At 49.7% G+C, this 19,961-nt stretch overlaps 2 protein-coding genes across 2 annotated transcripts in view; both read left to right on the top strand.

The window, feature by feature from the left end:
* LOC119372500 (uncharacterized) overlaps positions 1-19,121 on the top strand; it is a 58,664-nt gene extending 39,543 nt beyond the window's left edge. Inside the window, exon 4 of the transcript XR_007417765.1 lies at positions 14,282-19,121. The gene's annotated coding sequence lies outside the window, so the exon portion shown is untranslated. The remainder of the gene's footprint in view (positions 1-14,281) is intronic.
* LOC119372502 (uncharacterized) lies at positions 1,270-14,283 on the top strand. The gene is made up of 3 exons (XM_037642975.2): positions 1,270-1,476; positions 6,655-8,144; positions 13,552-14,283. Exons 2-3 carry the CDS (start codon positions 7,260-7,262, stop codon positions 14,200-14,202), a joined length of 1,536 nt encoding a protein of 511 aa, XP_037498903.1. The 5' UTR covers positions 1,270-1,476; positions 6,655-7,259; the 3' UTR covers positions 14,203-14,283.
* Positions 19,122-19,961: the final 840 nt, after the last annotated feature.

Genomic DNA, 19,961 nt, shown 5'->3' with positions numbered 1-19,961 from the left:
TTGCGTTGGCACAGTACCGTGCTTTCAACGCTACCGCAAGAAGGGTGGCCTCATCTATAGTCGGTGGTGGTGGTAGTGGTTTGAAGAGGAAAAGGCGCCTAATTTCTGCAGCCCGGTCGGGAGCACCGCGCAGCGCCTTATAGTCGGGTACAACTTTAGAAGACCGGAGAGACCCCGCCCAGATGACCGAAGTGCAGCAGCCAATTGCCTCCGCGACTAAAGAAATAGTCCCGCTCTATGTTAGGCATGTTCTCTGTAGGCGGGGACACCGGCCGTCCGGCTCATGACGTCACCTGAAGTGCGCGCCTGATGGTGGAAGCTCGTGTGCCTCCGCTATACCTCCGCCTTTGAGGGGAAAATGCCGATGCCTTCTAAAGTTGTACCCGACTATAGTTTGTGTAGTATTGAGGAATGGTACATTTTCTCCACGGGAAGTCAAATGGAACCCTTATTTGCTCGAATTGCAGAAATTTCATCCGGAATACACATAAAATGCCCAAGTCAAGGGCTCAGGCCCTCAGCGGGGGGGGGGGGGGGGGGGGGGGGGGAAAGGGGGGGAGGGCCTTCTTTCTCTGAAATTCTGATGGAGGGGGATGTTTTGCCGAAAATAAATAACGAAAATATGTGTTTTTCAAGGCCTTCAGCAAGTGCCCCCCACCCCTTCTCCCCATAAAATTCCTTGCTACGGGCCTCGGTATTAGATGACGGTTCGAAATATGACGAATAAAGCATTTTTATCTGTTTTCGAAAGTTAAATGTTTTCGAAAGTTTTTTAAACATGTTACTGGAGCATCTCGCGTCATAAAAATTTGACAATTTTCAAAGTTTTTCGTTATTTAATCGGCACTTATGGGGTTAAAACAGGAATGCAGACAAATAATGATAAACGCGCAAGGAACGAGGACACTGAGAGGAAGGCAACGACGCGAGCGTACAGTGCTCTAAACGAGCGCTTTCTCTCTACATCCTTGCTTTTAGCGCTTTTTTTATGATGACGTACCAACTTGCCCAACACTCAACACAGACACAGTTGGTTAAACCGCAGAACTCTCCACTGTACCTTCTTTACTCCTGGCTACACCACTGATTGCCAAACTTTCTTGCGGAGGTGAGGTCGAATGATAGAAGAGCGGTTCCACTACCCAACGCCACCTGCACGACCACAGTTCGAGTGATGCAGTTAACTCACAAGCTACTTCAGCGCTACGCTGGATGCAGTGGCCATCTTAGGAACGAAGGCTGCGTTGTTTACCTGTCTCTCTGGTTCCCAACTTGCCTTTGGTAATGTTCACGAAGTCCGTGCGTTCGCGAAATGTCTGTTTTTTTTCGCTTGTATCACCGTTTGCCGGCATTGCCACTGTTCTTCGTGCGTTAAACATTGAGATGACAGTAAACCAGTGCTCCGATCTACGCGGCTGAGTTGGGCCGCAGCTCTTTCGGCTGGTGTTCGTTTCCTCTAGGTGTTGCTTTCATAAGGTAAGCGACGCTTCACACCTCTCAAACTCGCGGCTGCGACTCGCGTAGCATGTGCATGTGTAGCACGCGAAGATAAGTGCATACCACAGCATTCTGTATGTCTGGTTGCGTTGGTGGCACGTCTGCCGTACGGTCTCTGCGCGCAGCTGAGCTGACACCGCATGTCAGTCTCTGATCGTATGCGGCTCGTTAAGTGTTATATATGCGACTTAAGTGGGCCGTGTAGCATGTAGCAGACTGTGTAGCAATGTAGCAGACTACTTTATCAGTTGTAGTGACCAGGGCGATGGCAGATGCATTGTAGTGCATTTATCCGAGCTGCTGTGTAGTCGTCAACTGTAGTTTAAAATTGCAGAGGCGGCTTCCGACAGGAGCCTATGCAACTTAGAGTAGTGAACGTGGAGGTCAGGACAAGTATAATGGGTGTTGGCGGGCGCCAGAGGACGCTGCACACCGCAGCGCGGTATTCTGCGCGAACAGGTCAGAAAAGTAGACGGCCAAGTACAGGGTGCTTTTCAGGGGCGTAGCCAGGGGGGGGGGGGGAGTTGGTGGGGGTTCAACCCCCCCCCCCCCCCCGAAATTTTTCAGTTTTGCTTGCGTATGGCGGCACGCACACATACAAACGCACGCACGAACATACATAAAGTATGGTTGAACCACCCCCCCCCCCCGGAAAAAAATTTCTGGCTACGCCCCTGGTGCTTTTCGTATAGATAAGCAAGCAGGAATCACAGAAGAAAGATAATGAGATAAATAGAGATGGAGGTGGTAAATTGGATTTGAAGGAAGAAAAAAAAAATCACAGCATATCCACGGAGTGAATGATGATGAGTGGGCGAAGCTGCGGCGGTTCATCAGTAAACCGTGAATCTTCCGTGAATTCTGCCCAGTACATCATCACCGACGTGAGATCGGGCGCGTTTATACTAAAGGTTCGATGAGTTATGACGACTTGCAGCTCACTTTAATTTTACATGTACGCTGTGAATTTTCATTGTTTAGAAAACCATTGCTTTAGAAAACATCTGGCGTCTTTCGTTAAGCAGCTGGCGTCTTTTCGTTTTGCTTTAGAAACATCTGGCGTTCTTTCGTTTTGCTTTTACAAAACATCTGGCGTCTTTCGTTGGTTTAATTCATCAATCAACGGCGTTTTGAACAAAATTTTTATTGTTTAATCACGCACAGGAGAAATCTCACCAGGCACTACCTTGGAGGTAAACAATGGCTGCTAATGGGAATGAGAGACAGAAGAAGTCGGCTTTTAGCTAACACTTACACTTCTACTAACGTTTCCTACTGGAACATGCCAATGGCTGCTAATGGGGAATGAGAGGCAGAAGAATTGGGCTTGTAGTTAACGCGCACGCTGCGAATTTTTTATTGTTCAACAACGCACAGGAAAAATCTCCCACCGGCACCACCTTGGAGGTCAAAGTGTAAGACTGGTTACGCACTACGACTACTACGACTACGACTACGAGGGACGAACGGGTGCCGCCTTAAGGAGCTCCGCCCCTAAAAAAGGGGGGGGGGGGGAGCGGTACCGAGGTGGTTTACAAATGCGGCAGAAAGAAATATTGTTACGGAAAACAATCTGTTATATTGAAGAGGAGAGTGCTTTACTGTTTGGCCTGAGGATAATAATAATAATAATAATAATAATAATAATAATAATAATAATAATAATAATAATAATAATAATAATAATAATACCTCAGCAGAGCAACAGTTAGCTGCTTAGGTTGCACGGCGTGTGGGATGAGGCTTGAGCTTGATTCAACAGCAATCCTGAGACGGCCAAGCGGGTTTTAAAAACAAACTTCCATAGAAACCGGTCAGTGTATTGTAATATAATGCTGGGCAGTCACTAGGCCACACCTGCAGATGGCGCCCATCTTTAAGGTGGTAGGTCTCCTTCAATAGTCGAATTTTTTTCATGAGGTCGATTTTTAGTTTTTTGTATTTTGTGCACGCCCAAACATTCAAAAATATGTTGCAGCAAAAATTATCCTCTTATCATCATTAGTTTGCAAGTTACAGCAAGTTTTCCATACCCCATGCTCGTATAGCGAAACCGAAACCACATTGTGTTTTTTTTTCGAAAGTAAGTGTTGTTTCGTCTATACTAATGATATTCAATATACTTTATAAATTTTACTGTGACTGTTACATAAGAGGATGTCATTAAATATAACTTTGTGTTTCTAATTGTTTTCAAAATCTCTAAAAATGGCTACAGCGGAGACGCACACCTCTTGCAAGATCTGAAATCTTTGTTTGCGTTTTTCTCAAAATAAGAATTTGCTCCAAGTCATGTGACGCCAACTTTCATAACTTTTTTATCAGTGCGTACTTCGAACTGAAATTTTGTATAATAGTTCACAACACATATATCTGTGCAGTGAACTAGAATAAAAGATATTGATGGAATATCTTTAAATTCACAGCTAATTTTTCAAACAGGTTCAGTCCAAATTGGCTCTTCTTCCCTGTCTTTTTGGTTTTTTAAACATTACTTCCTTGACATTTACTGCATAACATTTATCCTAGTTCATTGCATAGCTACAACCTTTAGTTACACAAATGCCAAAGCTTTACTGAATTAAGCCACCCATTAGTCACTTATCACGGCTGGCGTGACTGCCACTTTTAAAGCAGTACTGACACGAATTTTAAATATTTTCGGATTGTTGCTCTAAATAAAAATACTGGTAACGAGAAATCTAAAACGAGTATTGTGGTGCCTGGGAATGCATCGTATATATTTTAATTACCGCTACATTAAAAATACGCTTTCGGTTTCGATATCGAGGGACGGCTTCTCAGTGACGTTTCATATCAGTATGACGTCACGGGGATACAGCAACTCGCGACGTACTAACGGCAAATCCGTCATCTGCTCGTGGTTCACATTAACAACGATGAGTGAACTGTCGTCCAGTTACCCTGACAGTGATTTCTGCGATTTAGGCTGCATGCAGCACGCAGAACTCGTAACCTCGGGGGAACTGTCTTCACTCGTCGGGATAATGTCCATTGCAGTGGGGCTGGCTTGCACATGCTCAGCGACGACAACTTCAAAGTCAAATTAAAATATTTTATACGTGTTCTTCGACACCGGTGTGTGGACAGCGTTGACACTGCATACCAAGGAAACGGAAAATGTCCTTTTTGCGATGTCTCAAAATCGTGTCAGTACTCCTTTAAGGCAATTCTTGACAAAGATCACCTCCCAAAAAATAAATAATCAATATTTTGCAATATAAATGACTGGGTAAGTTAAATAAGACATGCTTGTTTTGAAGAAAAAGTTATTTCAACTCTGGCTGCGCGTGAAAAATTTTTTTTTTTTTGAGTGGCCTACCTTAAGGGACTTTCGATTTAAAAGCGGTTGGAAGTATAATGTGGTCAGCCTTTGAGACATGCAAGATACGTTTAAAGTATTCGCGGAGAAGAAAGGATGAAAGCCATTACCGGTGTACGTAGCTTGAATGAAGATGTTAAGAAAACACGAGAGAGAGATGGCCGATGATGGTAGCATGCAATAGATGCAATAAAAGCCGATTAAAAGTAAACTAACTCGAAGTGGCTATTTCTCGGCTTCTGTGATTCGAGAAAATGCCTATAAAGATGATTACAATAAAACACACCATAATCATCGTCATTACTATCGCTCGGTTGCACGATTGGTTGCACGACAGGATCGCAGATTGTGTAGTCGTTTTGTTCTGTGCAGTTTTGTTAGGTGCAGTTCGCTTTTGACAGCAGTCACGAATGCTACTGGTGTACCCCGGTTATGAATAAAGAACATATACGATGGGAAAGAAAACTATTTCAGACAAGATCTCCCATCTGTATTGTGTGCAGGTATAGAAATGCGTAGAAATGTAGTACAAATGATGTAATCCACTAGTATACAATACTGGTTTGCACCAGGTATCATACTTATTTTTTTTTAGGTTATATAGTGTTTTATATTGTTTAACTTATTTCTTTGTTTGCGCGTTTTCTTTACAAGCCTCTGTGTGGTCAATCGCCCCCGTGGGTATAAGCCAGTTTTCGTAGGCTACAACAGCAGCAGCAACAAGAGGCAGACAGCTGCCCACATGGTGGAAGAAAAAGTTAGGAGGGAGCATTACGCCACGCGGCCGGCTTTGGCAAGCGAACGCTCCATGTAGCCAGCATTGTTGACAAAACACGGGACTTCTTCCCCCAAGATCGTGGAACAGTTGAGATTTGCCGAGACTTTGTGGTTCGGTGCTCGGTGGTTTTTAATCACAACTCGCTAATTGAGCTGGCTCACGGAGGAGCTTCAAAAACGAAACAAAACCGGGAGTACTAAAACCTACCTTGCGCTCTGACGTCTTGATCTCATGTTTGGCCGGCGGAATAGGCTTCCATCTCACTGCGCAATGCTCGTACCTAACTTTCTGCTCCCTCCGTGCCTGCACATATGTCCACTGCCTGCAAGATGTGACCGCCATCAGACACAATTCTGAACACCCCCCCCCCCCCCCCAGCGAGCTGAAAATAATTAGACATGTTGCTTTCTAAAAAGATGAGCAATTTAATGTTGAACTTACACATTTGCCTGAGCAACCACAATCGGCGTTTTTTATTTAATAATGCAATCGATGCTAACACAAAAGTTCGCCAGTGTGCGCAATGAAGTCGCCTGAAAAAACAATGTTGGTTCAAAGGTAGTATCTTTATCCCTTTTCTTTTATTCTGGTCGGCTTGGCTCGAGCTCGCTGGGATACATTATTTATAGGTGTGAAAAGTTTAAGTGAAGCAGTAAGCCTGAAACACCTGTAACGATTGTGATGGTGCATATATTATTGCTTTAAATGCTTCTAAGGGATTACTCATAATGCTGTCCGAAGAATTTTTTTATGTGTCGTGAATTAATCACTCTGTATTGTACCTAGTATTTTTCTTTGACAAATTTGACATATTTGCATATTTGCATCGTGCATTTTTTTGTGAAATACTTTCAGTGCTATGTGGCCCACTGTCGCCATAGCCACATAGCACTACAGTATGCTGAAAATTTAAGACTACCTGAAGTCCGCAGGTGGAGTTTTTGTTTTTGTGCGACAAGTGCCCGATTGCTTATGATATGCGGAGTTCTTTGTATGACCTAGTTACTGAATGCATTATGTAAAACATTATGCGCAGGCTGCTGACCACACCTCGTCACCTGTTGAACGTGCGCCCCAGGTTAAGCAAGAGCTCCCACGCAGCCAGCTACGGTGTCACCGCCTGTGCAGGTTGCAAGGTCAGCGCAGGAAAATGCAACCTGGTGTCAGGTCACAGAGCTTAGGCTCAGAAGCAGAAAGTTGTACGACCGTCTTCACTTTACTGCCGTACGCAAGCTGATTGGACAATGTTGCCTGACCAGCCTGTTGCCGAATATCGCTGATTTGTGCCTCATAAACCAGGTCTTGGACATTCAGGGTGTTCCTCAGGGCAAAAATGGCGTCTTTGCTGGCCAGAAGAGACGTCTGACGATTGAAGCGAAGACGAAGAACGCTCTCTAAGCGTGTCTAGGGTGTTCTCGAGGACAGTGACGTAAGAGCACGCGGGCTCTACAGGCTAGCTAGATAAGCTTAGGAGAGAGACATAAAACCCTATTTAATTAAATTTAGCTTTTCACAGATAGGCGACGTTCAGGCGGCGGCGACTGACGGCCACCTCTTCTGCTCTTTTCACTGGCCGGAGTTGGGTATCCTGGCTGGCGTTGTGGAGGATCTCGCCTTCTCCCGCGTGTCGAAAGCATAACGATGCGGTGCTTCGTGCCCGGCTGCAACACCCGTTACGCCATAGGAGGAAAGAGTTCTTGTTCTATGTTCCGGCCACCGGCCGACCCCGATCTGCGGCGTCGGTGGGAGCTGAACATCGGGAGGACGGACAGGGGGCTCACTCGCAATGACAAGGTGTGCTCGCTGCACTTCGAGAAGCGCTTCGTGTCCGACAGGTATTACAACGTACATGCGGGAAACGTGCTGCTCAACGAGGGCAAGCTTCCGAGGCTCCGGAGAGACGCGGTGCCAACCATTTTCGACGATCACGGTGTCTGTGGTTGTGGCGGCGTGCAGCGGGATTCGTCCGCGGTTGCTGCTTCGCAATGGCCGCCAGTTGAAGCACAGGATACGTCGAACGAATCTCAGTCATCGGCCGAGACGAAGTCTCGGCTGAACGCCGACGCTGACGTTCAGTGCGCTGAGCCTGATGGACATCGTGTCAGCGTGAAGAGAGAAGACGGCTGTCCTTCTGATGAAAGCCACTCTAGGAACACTGAACTCTGCGCCGAAGGGAAAAAGATCGCTGACCTTTCTGATGACCGGAATGTCCGCATCAAAGTTGAAAAGGATGAGCGCTGTTCGGATGTGCAGAATCCAGAGGATGTTCTCCATGGGGAGGACAGGCCCCTGATAAGACCCGTTTGTGACGTCGATTCCGACGGCGCGCGCGTTGACTGTGGCGTCGAAGTGAAAAAGGAACCGGAGGAGTGCGTCGATGAGCCTCAAGTGCCTCGCATAGTGTGCGCAGTGGGTAGTTTCTACAACACATCGACGACACCCGGAGTTGCCCAGCGTGTCCTCGCGAAACACCTGGTCCGCCACCCGGAGGCGGTGAAGCTTCCGTTCACCTGGAACTACCACAAGGTACGGAACGGACTGCTTATGGCATATTCAGGTGCATGGTCGTTTGCAGCGCTCTGAGCAGGTTTGATTGTGGTGAATTCAACAGCTTTAAAGCTCTACAACGAGAACAGATATACAAGTCATGTTCCACCTTGCGTATCGTGTATTGGCCCGCTTATTGTTTGTAGTAATGCTTAGCTACGCTTTTACATTTTTTTTTCAGAGCCTCCGGAGCGCACTGAAACAACCACCCGACTGTACCATTAGTTTCATAACTCATCTCTTATGAGTGAACTTTGTAAGCCAAGAAAAGCGCACAAAGGTACGGCCTACATGAGCAGGCGGGAGACACATGGGCTCCGATATCAGGCGGCGCGTGCTATCTCGGAGGCCATTTCAAGAGACGCCTCGTTTACTTGCGACCTCCTAGCAGGTTGCCACCTCCTGGCAGCGGCGTCGCGACGCACACTCTGTCTAGGGGATGTTTTAAAGGAAATAATTATGTGCTAGCTTTGAAACTACGACCTGAATGCGAGGCACGCTGTCGTGGGAGCTTCCGATTATGACCATATGGGTTTTACACCAATTTCGAACCCGCAACCTTGCTTTCAGCAGTGCGACGCCGTAGTCACTGGACTGCCGCTGAGTGAAACGGTACGGCAGTTGCCGTGGGATCTTCTTATCTCTCATACAAGCATTTCTGAGTACAGTTCAGAAGCCTTTCTTGAGGCAAAACAAAAACAGGCTATATGATGTTGGCGTATGGCGTAACCATGAAGTATATAGGTTAAAAGGTGGCATGCAACGCCCTCTGAACTCTAAAGGCGAATGCTCATGGGAGTTCAAAGATTTCCTTGCTTTGGTTGAGCGCTCTATACGTTATTATAGCGAAACAACTTTCACTTCACCGCGTGTATTTCTCGCCTACTGAGAAAACCGTACAAACGAATTAATGCTGATAACCTCGTTTACGCTGAGACAAACCATCCGACACGCGCGTCAAGCATAGCGATCCCCCGGCAAGAGATGGCAACGCCTCCTCGCAGTGTTCCGCAACGCTATGCAGTGAGCCTGCCACGCACAAGCATATGAGCTTTCATATCCGGCCTGGTACGGAAATAAAAGAAAGAATCGTGTCAGGCTGCCAGAGAAGGTTATATTTGCATTAGAAGCGAAATTAGGCTTGTAGATTCCACGCACATGCCGCGGCGGATGAACGTTATTCGAAGAATTTTATTGCTATGTGTGTTATCCAACGTGGTTATAGTGCTTGTGTACTATATCTTTGTCAAATCGACGAACGTGTTCACGTTAGGCGAGCAGTGATATGCTGACGCTTACGCTTGGGAAGCGGCAGGAGAGTTAAAGAGCCAAAGCGGAAGGAAAGGCTTTTCCGCGCTTTTTAATTCTACCGCCGCTTTCGCCACATTTGCCTGTACTGTTCGGTCGTCAGAGGCATTGACTGCGTGACAGTAGGCCTAATTTCTGCGTTTATTTCTTTTTGCGTAACGAATTTTAGCGACGAATGCAAAGCACAGAGAAATAGTTTCGACCTCTTCAGAAATCTGTTGTTTCGTGGTGATGCTGAGTAAGCGGACACCTCCGGTTGTCGGCAGTGGACTAGCCCGGCCTCGCGAAAGCAGTGAGATGTTGGGACACGCCTCCTCGTACTGCGGCTGCCGCTACACCTTACGCTGATTCCCGTCTTCCCGGCAATAGATTGGAACCAGCCATACGACGAAGCACCGAGGAGAGAAGTGGGTTCAGGAACGCAATTTGACTTCCTGACATAGCCATGGGCACGGGGGGGGGGGGGTGAGGAGAGGCGCCACCCGTCACCCAAGAGGGGGGGTGCAAAATCTGCCCCATACATTGACCTCCTGGTCACCTACGAAGGGGGGGGGGGCGAAATCTGCCTCGTACGTTGACTTAGTAGGGGGGGGGGCTGCGGTGAACCTTCGCCCCCCTCCCCCCCCTGCGCACACCTTTACTTCCTGATATGCGGACTAGAAATGTCACGAATTCGGAAGGCGCGGGTATTGATACTGCCACGCCCCCTTCTTGTTTTATTTTGATGTTTTTTTGGGTTTGACCAGCAAGGACGGTTATCAACGCTCGAGGCTGCCCGCGAAGCAGTGTTCGAAGCTCGAACACTGCTTCGCGGACAGCCTCGAGCGTTGATAACCGTCCTTGCTGCTCAAACCCAAAGAAACATCAAAATAAGACAAGTGGGCGTGGCTGCTCAAGCTGGTTTTGCTTGACCTTCGGAAGGCTCGGGTTGACGTCAAAAGCCGGTTCGGGACCTCTATTCGTCGAAGCAGGTTCGGCGGCATCGAAGAGGGCGAAAGCATCGCTGGCGGCTACACATTCGTCGATGTAGGCAACCGTCGTACCCATGTTGAGATGCCTATATTCGTGGCTGAAGTTTGTCAGCACTACCTTTGCTTTACCGTCATGCAGCTCCGCGATACCTCTTGCGACGCAAATTTGACGGTTCAGGAGTAGTTGCTGATCGCCGTCGATTACGCCTTCAAGGTTCGCAGGTTTTTCGGTGCCGACGGAAATAATGACGCTGGAGCGCGGCGGAACGGTCACCTGCTCTTCTATCACATTCAGTGCATGGTTCCCTGGCGTCGCGTGGGGCGGGAGCGCTTTGTCTGAGGTTAGTGTTATCGACACAGACCTCAGGTCGATGACGGCGCCGTGGTCACTTAGGAAGTCCATTCCGAGTATCACATCCCTGGAGCAGATTTGTAGGATTACAAAGCTCGCAGGATAAGTCCGGTTATTGATGGTGACTCTCGCCGTGCAGACACCAATCGGCGTCATCAGGTGGCCTCCAGCTGTCCGGATTTCGGGTCCATTCCAAGCGGTCTTTCTTCAGCTTGGTGGCGAATGGCCCACTGACGACGGAATAGTCGGCTCCGGTGTCGACGAGAGCTGTGACACTGTGGCCGTCGATAAGAACATCGAGGTCGCTAGTTCGTCGTCTTGCGTTGCGGTTAGGTCGTGGCGTCGGATCACGGCTTCGTCGATTTGTCCCGCTGTTTCGACGTTGCGTAGTCAGGTTTTCTTCGGGCCGCGAAGTTTCGTCGTGAGGGTTCCCTCCGGTTTGCGTCGTGTTCTGAAGGTCTCGTCGCGTTGTCGTCGTCGGCGGCCGCGGATGATCTTCGGCATTTCGTCGTACAGCAACCGCACCTCCATCGGTTGCTGCCCTTAGTTTCCCGGATACGGGCTAGGCGACGGGCCCCGGTTTGGGCCAGTGTACTGCCGGCGGTGCAGGTGACATGTAGCGGCCGGGCGACGGCGAGCGGGAAGGTCGTTGTTCTTGCCACTGTGTTAACTGTGTTCCGGTGAGGTAGTCGTCGATGTCGCGAGGCTGTTCGCCTGGCTGCGGGCGCGGCGCGTTGACGGCGAATCCGCGTAGCCCCATCTGTGGGTACTGGCAGCGGCGGTACGTGTGACCGGCCTCCCTGCAGTGGTAGCAGAGCGGGGGCGCGCCAAACGTCGGTCTTCCTCGGTGTGTATCGCTGGCCGGCTGGCGGGCGGTATGACGTCGGTGGTGGCGACTGGCGGTGGAACTGCTGGGGTGGCGCAGCGTCTTGACGTGGGCAAGGAGGGGGGGGGGCGTTGCGTCGGGCTGCAGCAGCATAACTCATTGCTTGCAGCTGCGGCGGTGTCGGCTGAGGAACACCCAGTGACTGGTGGATTTCCTCGCGTACAACGTCAGCAATCGACCTCACTTCGGGCTGTGCAAAAGGTGCGAGCTTTCGCACCTCCTCTCGCACGATGGCTCGGATCGTTTCGCGCAAGTCGTTGGATCCGAGGGCATGAACATCTGCGCTGTCTTGAAATGCGCGGCGATTGTACTGCCGGGTGCGCATCTCCAGCGTCATCTCGGTGGTCGTGGCTTCTGAGACGAATTCCTGGACGGTATTCGGTGGACTCCTCATAAGTCCAGCGAAGAGCTGTTCCTTTACTCCTCGCATGAGGAAACGAACCTTCTTCTCTTCGGGCATGTCAGGGTCAGCATGGCGGAATAGTCGGTTCATCTCTTCCGCGAAGATTGTCACCTTTTCACTCGGGTGCTGCACCCGAGTTTCCAGTAATGCGGCGACCCGTTCCTTTCGCACGACGCCTGTGAACGTTTCCAGGAAAGCGCTGCGAAAGATGTCCCAGGTTCGAAGATTGGATTCCCGATTCTCGAACCAAGTCCTTGCCGCGTCTTCCAGGTAAAAGTACACGTGGCGCAGCTTGTCCTCGGTGTTCCAGCTGTTGAATGCCGAGACCCTTTCGAACGTCTCCAGCCAGGTTTCGGGGTCATCGCTTGGCGATGCACGGAAGGTGGGCGGCTCTCTGGGCGGCTGCATCACGACAGCTGCAGGGGACACTGCGGCTGTCATCGTGCCCGTTGTCTTCGTCGCCGTGGTTCTTGGCTTGTCCGGTAGGAGTCCAAATTGAGGGGGTAGTCCTTTGAGTCTCCGGCTTGCTCGACTGTCCCTGATGATGTCGGTGTCTTCTTCACGAGCGGGGCTGGGTCCACGGCTTGACGGGGGCGTCCGGAACATGAACGTACCCAGCACCTCCACCAGATGTCACGTGATCGTGACGTCGAAGAAGGCAGCAGTCAGCACGTTTGAGATGAAACTCTTTATTTGGCCGAACTTGTGGCCGAAACTGAAAGTCAAACTACAGCAATACACTGATAGCGGAGAACAGAGCGTCGACCGTCGATCAACTGACAAGCGGTCAAGTGCGTCGGCTTTTATACAGGTGCTATCGAACTTTCCAGCGATATCGCTGCATGGCGGCGTTATCTCTCGATAAAGCTGGAACATTCGCGTGAGGCGCGAAATCTTAACAAAACGATCTACTACAATCGAGAAGCTTCTCGAACACTGCTTCGCGGACAGCCTCGAGCGTTGATAACCGTCCTTGCTGGTCAAAACCAAAAAACATCAAAATAAAACAAGAAGTGGGCGTGGCAATACACATGCTCAGCCGCACTCGCCGACACGCTACTACGCAACCGCGAATTCCTTAGGCTTTATACAGCGGATTGCAAAGTTAACGCAGTCGGCACAGTTAGCTCTAACACTACAAGAGCAATAATGGTGTGAGCCGGTACGGGAAACGACGAAGAAAACAGACATAAGGACGAGTCGTGACTCGCAACAGAAAGATTTATTCGGAAAGTCATGCTTCTTGTAATAATCCGACTTTTGTTTTTTTATTTTCTTTGTTTTTTCTTTTTTGCTTACATTTAGCACCCCACTGCTTCGTAACAATATTGTGTCAAGCTGTTTACGCAAAGCGCCTGCGGTTCTTGCAAAGCTGAATTAACGGTATCTTTTCCGCCTGCAAGCACATGTGTACCTCTAACATTGGTGCGGATAATCTTATATGTGATTATTTATACCTTCCTCAGGTGAGCGCGCTCCGGTGGAACCGCGTCGTCTACAGCACCGTCGCCGTGGCGAGCGACGGCACGACTCCCGTCATCACCAAGTTCGTCAACGTCACGACGAGTCGCGGCCACAAGGTCGAACCTGTCGAGCCCTTCGAGGCGTTCGTGTTGGACCGGAACCTGAACGTCACGTTGGGCGACCTCGCGAAGCCCACGACCATCGAGGAGGTCGAGCGCATGGTTGAGGCGGTGGACCGGCTGCCCACGTGCCGCGGCGGGCCGTGCAAGTTCAAGTACCCGGACGTCGATATCATGCACGCTCGCGTCGACGTGCTGGGCGTCTGGAGGCGCGTCGACTGCGAGGTGTACGGCACCACTCTGTGTCGTCACTGCGCGAAGCTGGAGCCCACCCTGCGCCAGAACGCGTGTCGGAAGCGCAAGGGAAAGAAGGAGTTCTCCCGGCTCCGGATATCGTTGGAGTCCCTGGAACCGGCGCAGCGGTACAAGGTGGAGCTTCTCCAAAGGCGTTGCAGGTGCCTTCTCAAGAGGATTCGGCGTCTCAAGGCTGGTGGCAGGGAGCTCTGCGGCAAAGACGACGGGGACAGTCAAGACGACGACGACGACTCGGGAGAGAGCGAAAACGAAATGGAATGCCCGGAGGCGCATTCGTAACAGGGCTGTGCCTTAAGAAAATGCATGTGTCCTTGTCACGAGGATTACTGTCATAGGCGTGACCAGGCTTCTCCGTTAGGGGTAGGGGAGGAGGGCAAATCTCACCGCAACCCCCTCCCCCTCCTCCTCTCCTTAGGCGCACGCACACGCTTATTAGAGAGTTTTAGTGCTGGGCACCCAAGCGGCTTGCGTATTCAAGACGTTGGGGCGGCGGTACTGCGCATGCTCGAAGCTCCAAGAACATGCGTTCCCGGGCCGCCGGGGCCATGCGTGCGCGCGGCCATGAACAACGCTGCCACCATTGGCCTCCTAGTGGAGATCAGCAGTCTCTAGCAGGACTCGTCCGCCTCGAATCTATTAAGTGGCCGTCGGGCGCTCCGTAGTTCGTCAGCTCCGAACCAATGCTCTTAGTTGCTTTAGATTAATGTCGTGACGCTTGCACAGCAAAGTATTTGTGTCGATTCGGCACCATTTTCGAGAGCCATACTCAAATTATCGATGCTGTAGGCTTAGCGAGAGGATGGGCGCTCCCGGAATATCGGAGGACATAGATTACATGTTTGTTAGTTTTCTTTTTTTCGTCCATAGCTGGCGCCAATTGACGTGGCGGCAGCTATGGCACATGCTAGGCCTTTGCGATTGCGGAAATACCGGACAGACTATAGGACGCTAATGAACCCGCACAGTTCACGAAAGTGAACGGTACACGGGAAAAGACGACGCCGATCACCCGCCACTAGTTCTCCACGTGTATGTCGTTGCCGGGCTACGGCACCGGCTGCAGTCGCAACTTCGACACGTGCAAAAAAAACATTTTTTCTCTCGGGTTTATTAGTTTGCCATATTAATTAAGAATATTTTATTGGAATCAATTAACTTCACGCCGTTATCTATACAATCTACACAAATAAATCTATACGCGACTAGATGCTAAGGCGCTGCGAGCGCGTGTGACCAACGTGCGCCTTGCGGTTGGGTACGCGCCACTATAAGGCATTCCGCTTGAGGAACTCTTGGGTACGCAACGCCGCGCGCCCCCAAGCCCGCGGGAACCCAGCAATAAAACTCTCTATTGTGGTGAAGATGAGCAACGCGTGCACAGAAGTACGGAAGTTCAGACAGGCAATCGAAGGACAGAGGAAGTGGAAGAGTGACGTAGACGGTCGCTGTGTTGCTCACACTTTCGCTTCTTCAGTCCTTCCTTGGCTGTCTGTGCTTCCACACTTCTGTGCCTCGCGCTGCTCATCTTCGCCACGAACGTAATCCAACTCACCCACATCGCCATGCTTATTGTGGCGCAACTGTAACATACTGTCGCTGAAATAGCCGCCACCATAGAGCTAGTTGGGCATTGACGCTTGTCCTCTGCTCTTGCGTGCGAAAGAGAGCATCAATTGAACTTTGCATACTGTCGGGCTCTAGGTCACCTGCTACTCAGGTGACTCTCTATTCCCGTGCATTTTTTTTGTTCTTGAGTCAATAGAGTGCCCGCCAAATTGGCAATGCTGCGCTGCAGTGTAAAAAAATCAGCAGTTGTTCCTTGTACGAATGCAAACGATGAGCGAAGCTCCTTAGAAATGGGACGCAAACCACCATGTACGTTTTAAAACTGTTTGTTTGCACCGCGCGCCTTGTTTTTTGCGCAACGCGCGCGGAATGCCGCGCGCGCCATTTTTTTCTTTTGAGGGCCGCGCGCTTTCTGCTCCGGCGCCGGTAGGGGAGAGCGTCTGCTGCTACCTTCGACAAAGCGCCCGTAGTGCGCTACAATGATGGCTGTCATTTGAGAATCCACGATAAATGCGGTGAAAGTGAAGACTACTATTATAAGCAGTTGCGCACAGAGCTTATTTCCTAAATCTCGAATTTGTGGTGCGCTAGAACCAAACCGCTCAAGGCCTAAGCATTTTCCTCTTAAATCACCGGCCACTTCAACCCAAAGCGATGCTTAAGAGAAGGGAGCTTTGACGGCGACAGCGGAGTGCGGGCCTAAGCAGCTTCGCTCCTAATAAAGCATGGCAGATTGCGCGGTACCGCTATCGCAATGCAGCACACCTTATAATCAAGTTCTGTACTCCGTTTCATACATCAGGTGCAACGCTGCGGAAGCTATGCAAGAAGTTCGGTCAGCAAAGTGTGTAAGTCCGCGTGTCGCGCGCTTGGAATATCGTTGTCGTAAACGTGGCCTCTGCGATTTGCTCCGGCTACGCGCTACCGGAACTGATCGCGGAGTCCACGAAGCGAAAATAAAGATACCCTAAGCGATCCGGAACAACACGCCGTATAAATAAGGGGGTTTGTTTATTTCGAAGGCGCAAGACATCATTTATTACTCGGTTCTAAAAACGAAAAAGATCACATTACGTGTGGTAAAATAATTGAACTATTCCTTGGGGCGAACGCATCTACTGCAAAAAGTCTCGCTACCTTCCATAGAATTGCACCTGATGTATGAAACGGAGTATAATAAACTATAAATAAATTGTAAACTATAAAAATTTATATTATCTAATAGACGCGGTACATGATGCCTCTTGGAAACGACAGCTATGCATACAGCGCGGATCTTACACCAAGGCGTACAATAACTCTGCAGTCTCGTGCCTTGGGCAATGCTCTCTAGGAGCCGCGTGTCAAGCGCGGCGCAGCCTAGCCAAGTGGTACCTGGTGGCCCAACTCGTCACTTTAGTGCGGCCACCTGTCTGGTCGTCAAGGCCGCATGTGGAACTTCTGCTCTTTCAGCGGAAGATGGGAACTAGGCACTGCTGTTTGCTTATGTCCTTGAGAGTGCGTTCCTTAAATTGATGACGTGATCGCATTTCTGTAATCTTTTATTGCCACAGAAAAGGAAGCGGCAGCATTCGCTTAGGTGCCGACGCTCGGGAAGACTTAAAACACGGCCTGCCTGATTGTTCCCGTAATGGCTTAGAGCGAAAGATTCTGAAGACAGCACCACATTTGCAACGCGACTTGAGCGTGGACGGAATAGCTTTGAGCGTGAAAAGACGGGACACAAGAAGACAAGGCGACTACATGAGCGTTACAGAGTGCTACATGAGCGTTACAGAGTGCTACACGAGCGCTCTGTAACGCTCGTGTTGTCGTCTTCTGTCCCGTCTTTTTACGCTCAAATCTATTCCAGACTAGGAACCAACGCGCTCAGCAAAGCATTTTATTGACCTTGGACTCTGGGGCACCTCCTCGGCCCGTGACAAAGCAGCCTGAGCGATGCGCAATACAAAAACGCCGTTGGTGTTCTTGAGGACTACACACCTTAACGAAACTTTATGAATGACTCTTTTGTGTGTGAATATGCGTGCGCGTGACTGTACGTGTCACTTGTGTGTGTATATGTGATCACTGCGTGTACCGTAGTCAACACATGGCTTGCACCTATGACGTCACTGCTCGGAGCGAGTCTGCCATATTGGTGAACAGCGGTTAAACCTTGTTCAGCGCTGCTTTGCCGCACCGGTGAGTTTCTTCCTCCACTATGGTTATATGCGCAGTTGTAGGCGGCTATAATCGTAGCGACAGCTGCGGATGAAAGAAGCAGCCCACTAGTATGAGCCTCTTTCGAATACCAAAGATTATTGAAGGCTTGTGCGAGCGCACGAAAATGCTCAGCGCCAACCGTCGGAGGACCTGGCTGGCGCACATAAGGCGTGCAAATTTCGACGAAGAAAACTCCAACGTTCGTGTGTGTGGAGCGCACTTCGTAGTAGGCAAGCGAAAAAATTGTCCGCGTATCGGCGTGCTTCGCCTGCAAATGTCAGTAATGCGAATGTAAGTAATGCGAAGTAATGTCTCCCTACCGTAAGCGCATCACCAAGCCAAGCCTGCAAATGTCGTCGAATGTCGTCGTACGGCTGGTACGTACGGCTTTTCTCTTTGGCTCTTCACCGACATGGCCGCCGCCGTAGGACCGCATCAACAATGACGTCACGTGCAAGGCATGTACATCAACAGCCGACACCTGGAGTAGCAAGCCAGGCGATTAACCAGGCTAACATCTCGGGTAATTCTTAAAAAAAAATGTTATCCATCAAAATAAAGGGTCCCACTTTCTTCTCAGCCATTACAGGAAAATTTGTTTCCGTGGTGGGTATGTGCGTTTGCTGTTGATGAGATATTTCTGAATGAACTTTTGAGCAGCTGGTCACTGAAATGCTTTTATTTCAATCCATCCATCTATTACTACGGAGGCTGCAGCGTTGTGAGAAAGAAACGCTCTCCGTCAGATGCCGCGTTCTGCTGACAGCTGGCGCTCATGACTTCGTACGTAGCGAGAACAGGTGGAACTTTCAAAGTGACATATGGGCGTCTCAGATGCAGCTTCTCGTACGAAATGAAAAGGGCCCTTTCACAGTTTATGAGCACAGCCTTTGGACGGCTTCCGGTTTTGTCCATCGACGTAGCCTCCTAACACTAGTGTCAAAGAAAATCCTTGGCGTGTAGCCGGCAGATTTTGAACATTTTTTTCCTCGTGTTTAGCCAGATATTTCAAATAAATATTCTTCTAAGCTGTACACACGATCATAACAGGTACCCTTTAGTTGTTATACGCCTTCCTTTTATCTGAAAACGTAACATAAGACGCTTTCCTGAATCGACACCTCAAAAACACGCTTTCCGCTTATCGGTACTGATAAAAGAAGGAACAGGAAAACAACACTTGCTGCTACTATCGCAGTCTTGAAACCCTATACGTCTGTTACACCACTGCCGTTCAAGTATTCATTAGTATGCAGCAGGGCTGGGCAGTATCGCGATACAAGAGTATCGCGATAGTATTTCAGAGATACTTTTGAGTATCTGTATTTCTGTATCGAGATACATTTGAAAAATGTATTTGTATCTCAGTAGTGAAATACTTTTACGATGTATCGCTTGTATCGCGATACAATGCAGGACACGGGTATCTCGTTACATTTTCTTTTTGTTGGAAATGAATTGACGCGTGTTTCCAAGGAGGTATGACAGTTTTTTTTCATTTGTTTTTGTACCAAGGCCGCCGGTCGCCGACAGAAAGGGCGGCGATGATTTCCCCTCAAGCACAGAATTGCCCATGTGGTAAAGCGCGCGACGCCACAGACGGCAGAATCGCGGAGGCAGTGTCGACGGCCTCTGCCGACGAAAGTCGATGTCTCTCAAGGCCAGTGCAGCTCGCCTAGTTTTTTTTTTCGGGTGGCAAACCATTACTTCGTGACCCCCATCGCGGATACCGCCTTGGAACAGAGGCTTTGCAATGCTTCGCGTGCGTTCAGTTCTCAAAGCTGCGGCACTTCTAAAAGCAGTTCCCATAGTCCCGGCGGAAGTGACTAGAAGATGGCTATCTTTGTCGCGCTTTAAGCCACCTCTCCAGCGTTTCGGGGTGCGTTCCTAATTGATCACAAGCATGAAACGGTCTTTTGTGGTACCAGGCTCCCCCACCGCCGGAGGCGACTTCGCCTGTTGCGGCTTGCTGAAATGGGTGCTGGTATAGCGTCGGTGGTGGTGACACCTTTATTGAAGAGTGACCCTTTCGGCTCAGGCGACGAGTGCTTGCTGTAGTTTCTGATGGGGCGCTCTGAGCAACTGTCCCTGATTCCACGTCTGTTTAGATAGTTTGCAGGAGCGACTTGGGAGGGCTTGAACCCTCTCACCCCCAAAGAACGTGATTTTAGGAAGTCAATTTTTGGATTGTGCAGTTTCGACATATTGGGCTGCATTGCGCATATATAATTATGACCGACTTATATGGGCAGCAGAATCCGCAGTCG

The sequence above is a fragment of the Rhipicephalus sanguineus genome, chromosome 10 (assembly GCF_013339695.2).
Source record: "Rhipicephalus sanguineus isolate Rsan-2018 chromosome 10, BIME_Rsan_1.4, whole genome shotgun sequence".
In the NCBI taxonomy this organism is placed as follows: Eukaryota; Metazoa; Arthropoda; class Arachnida; order Ixodida; family Ixodidae; genus Rhipicephalus; species Rhipicephalus sanguineus.
This window is presented reverse-complemented; position numbering and strand designations above follow the sequence as displayed.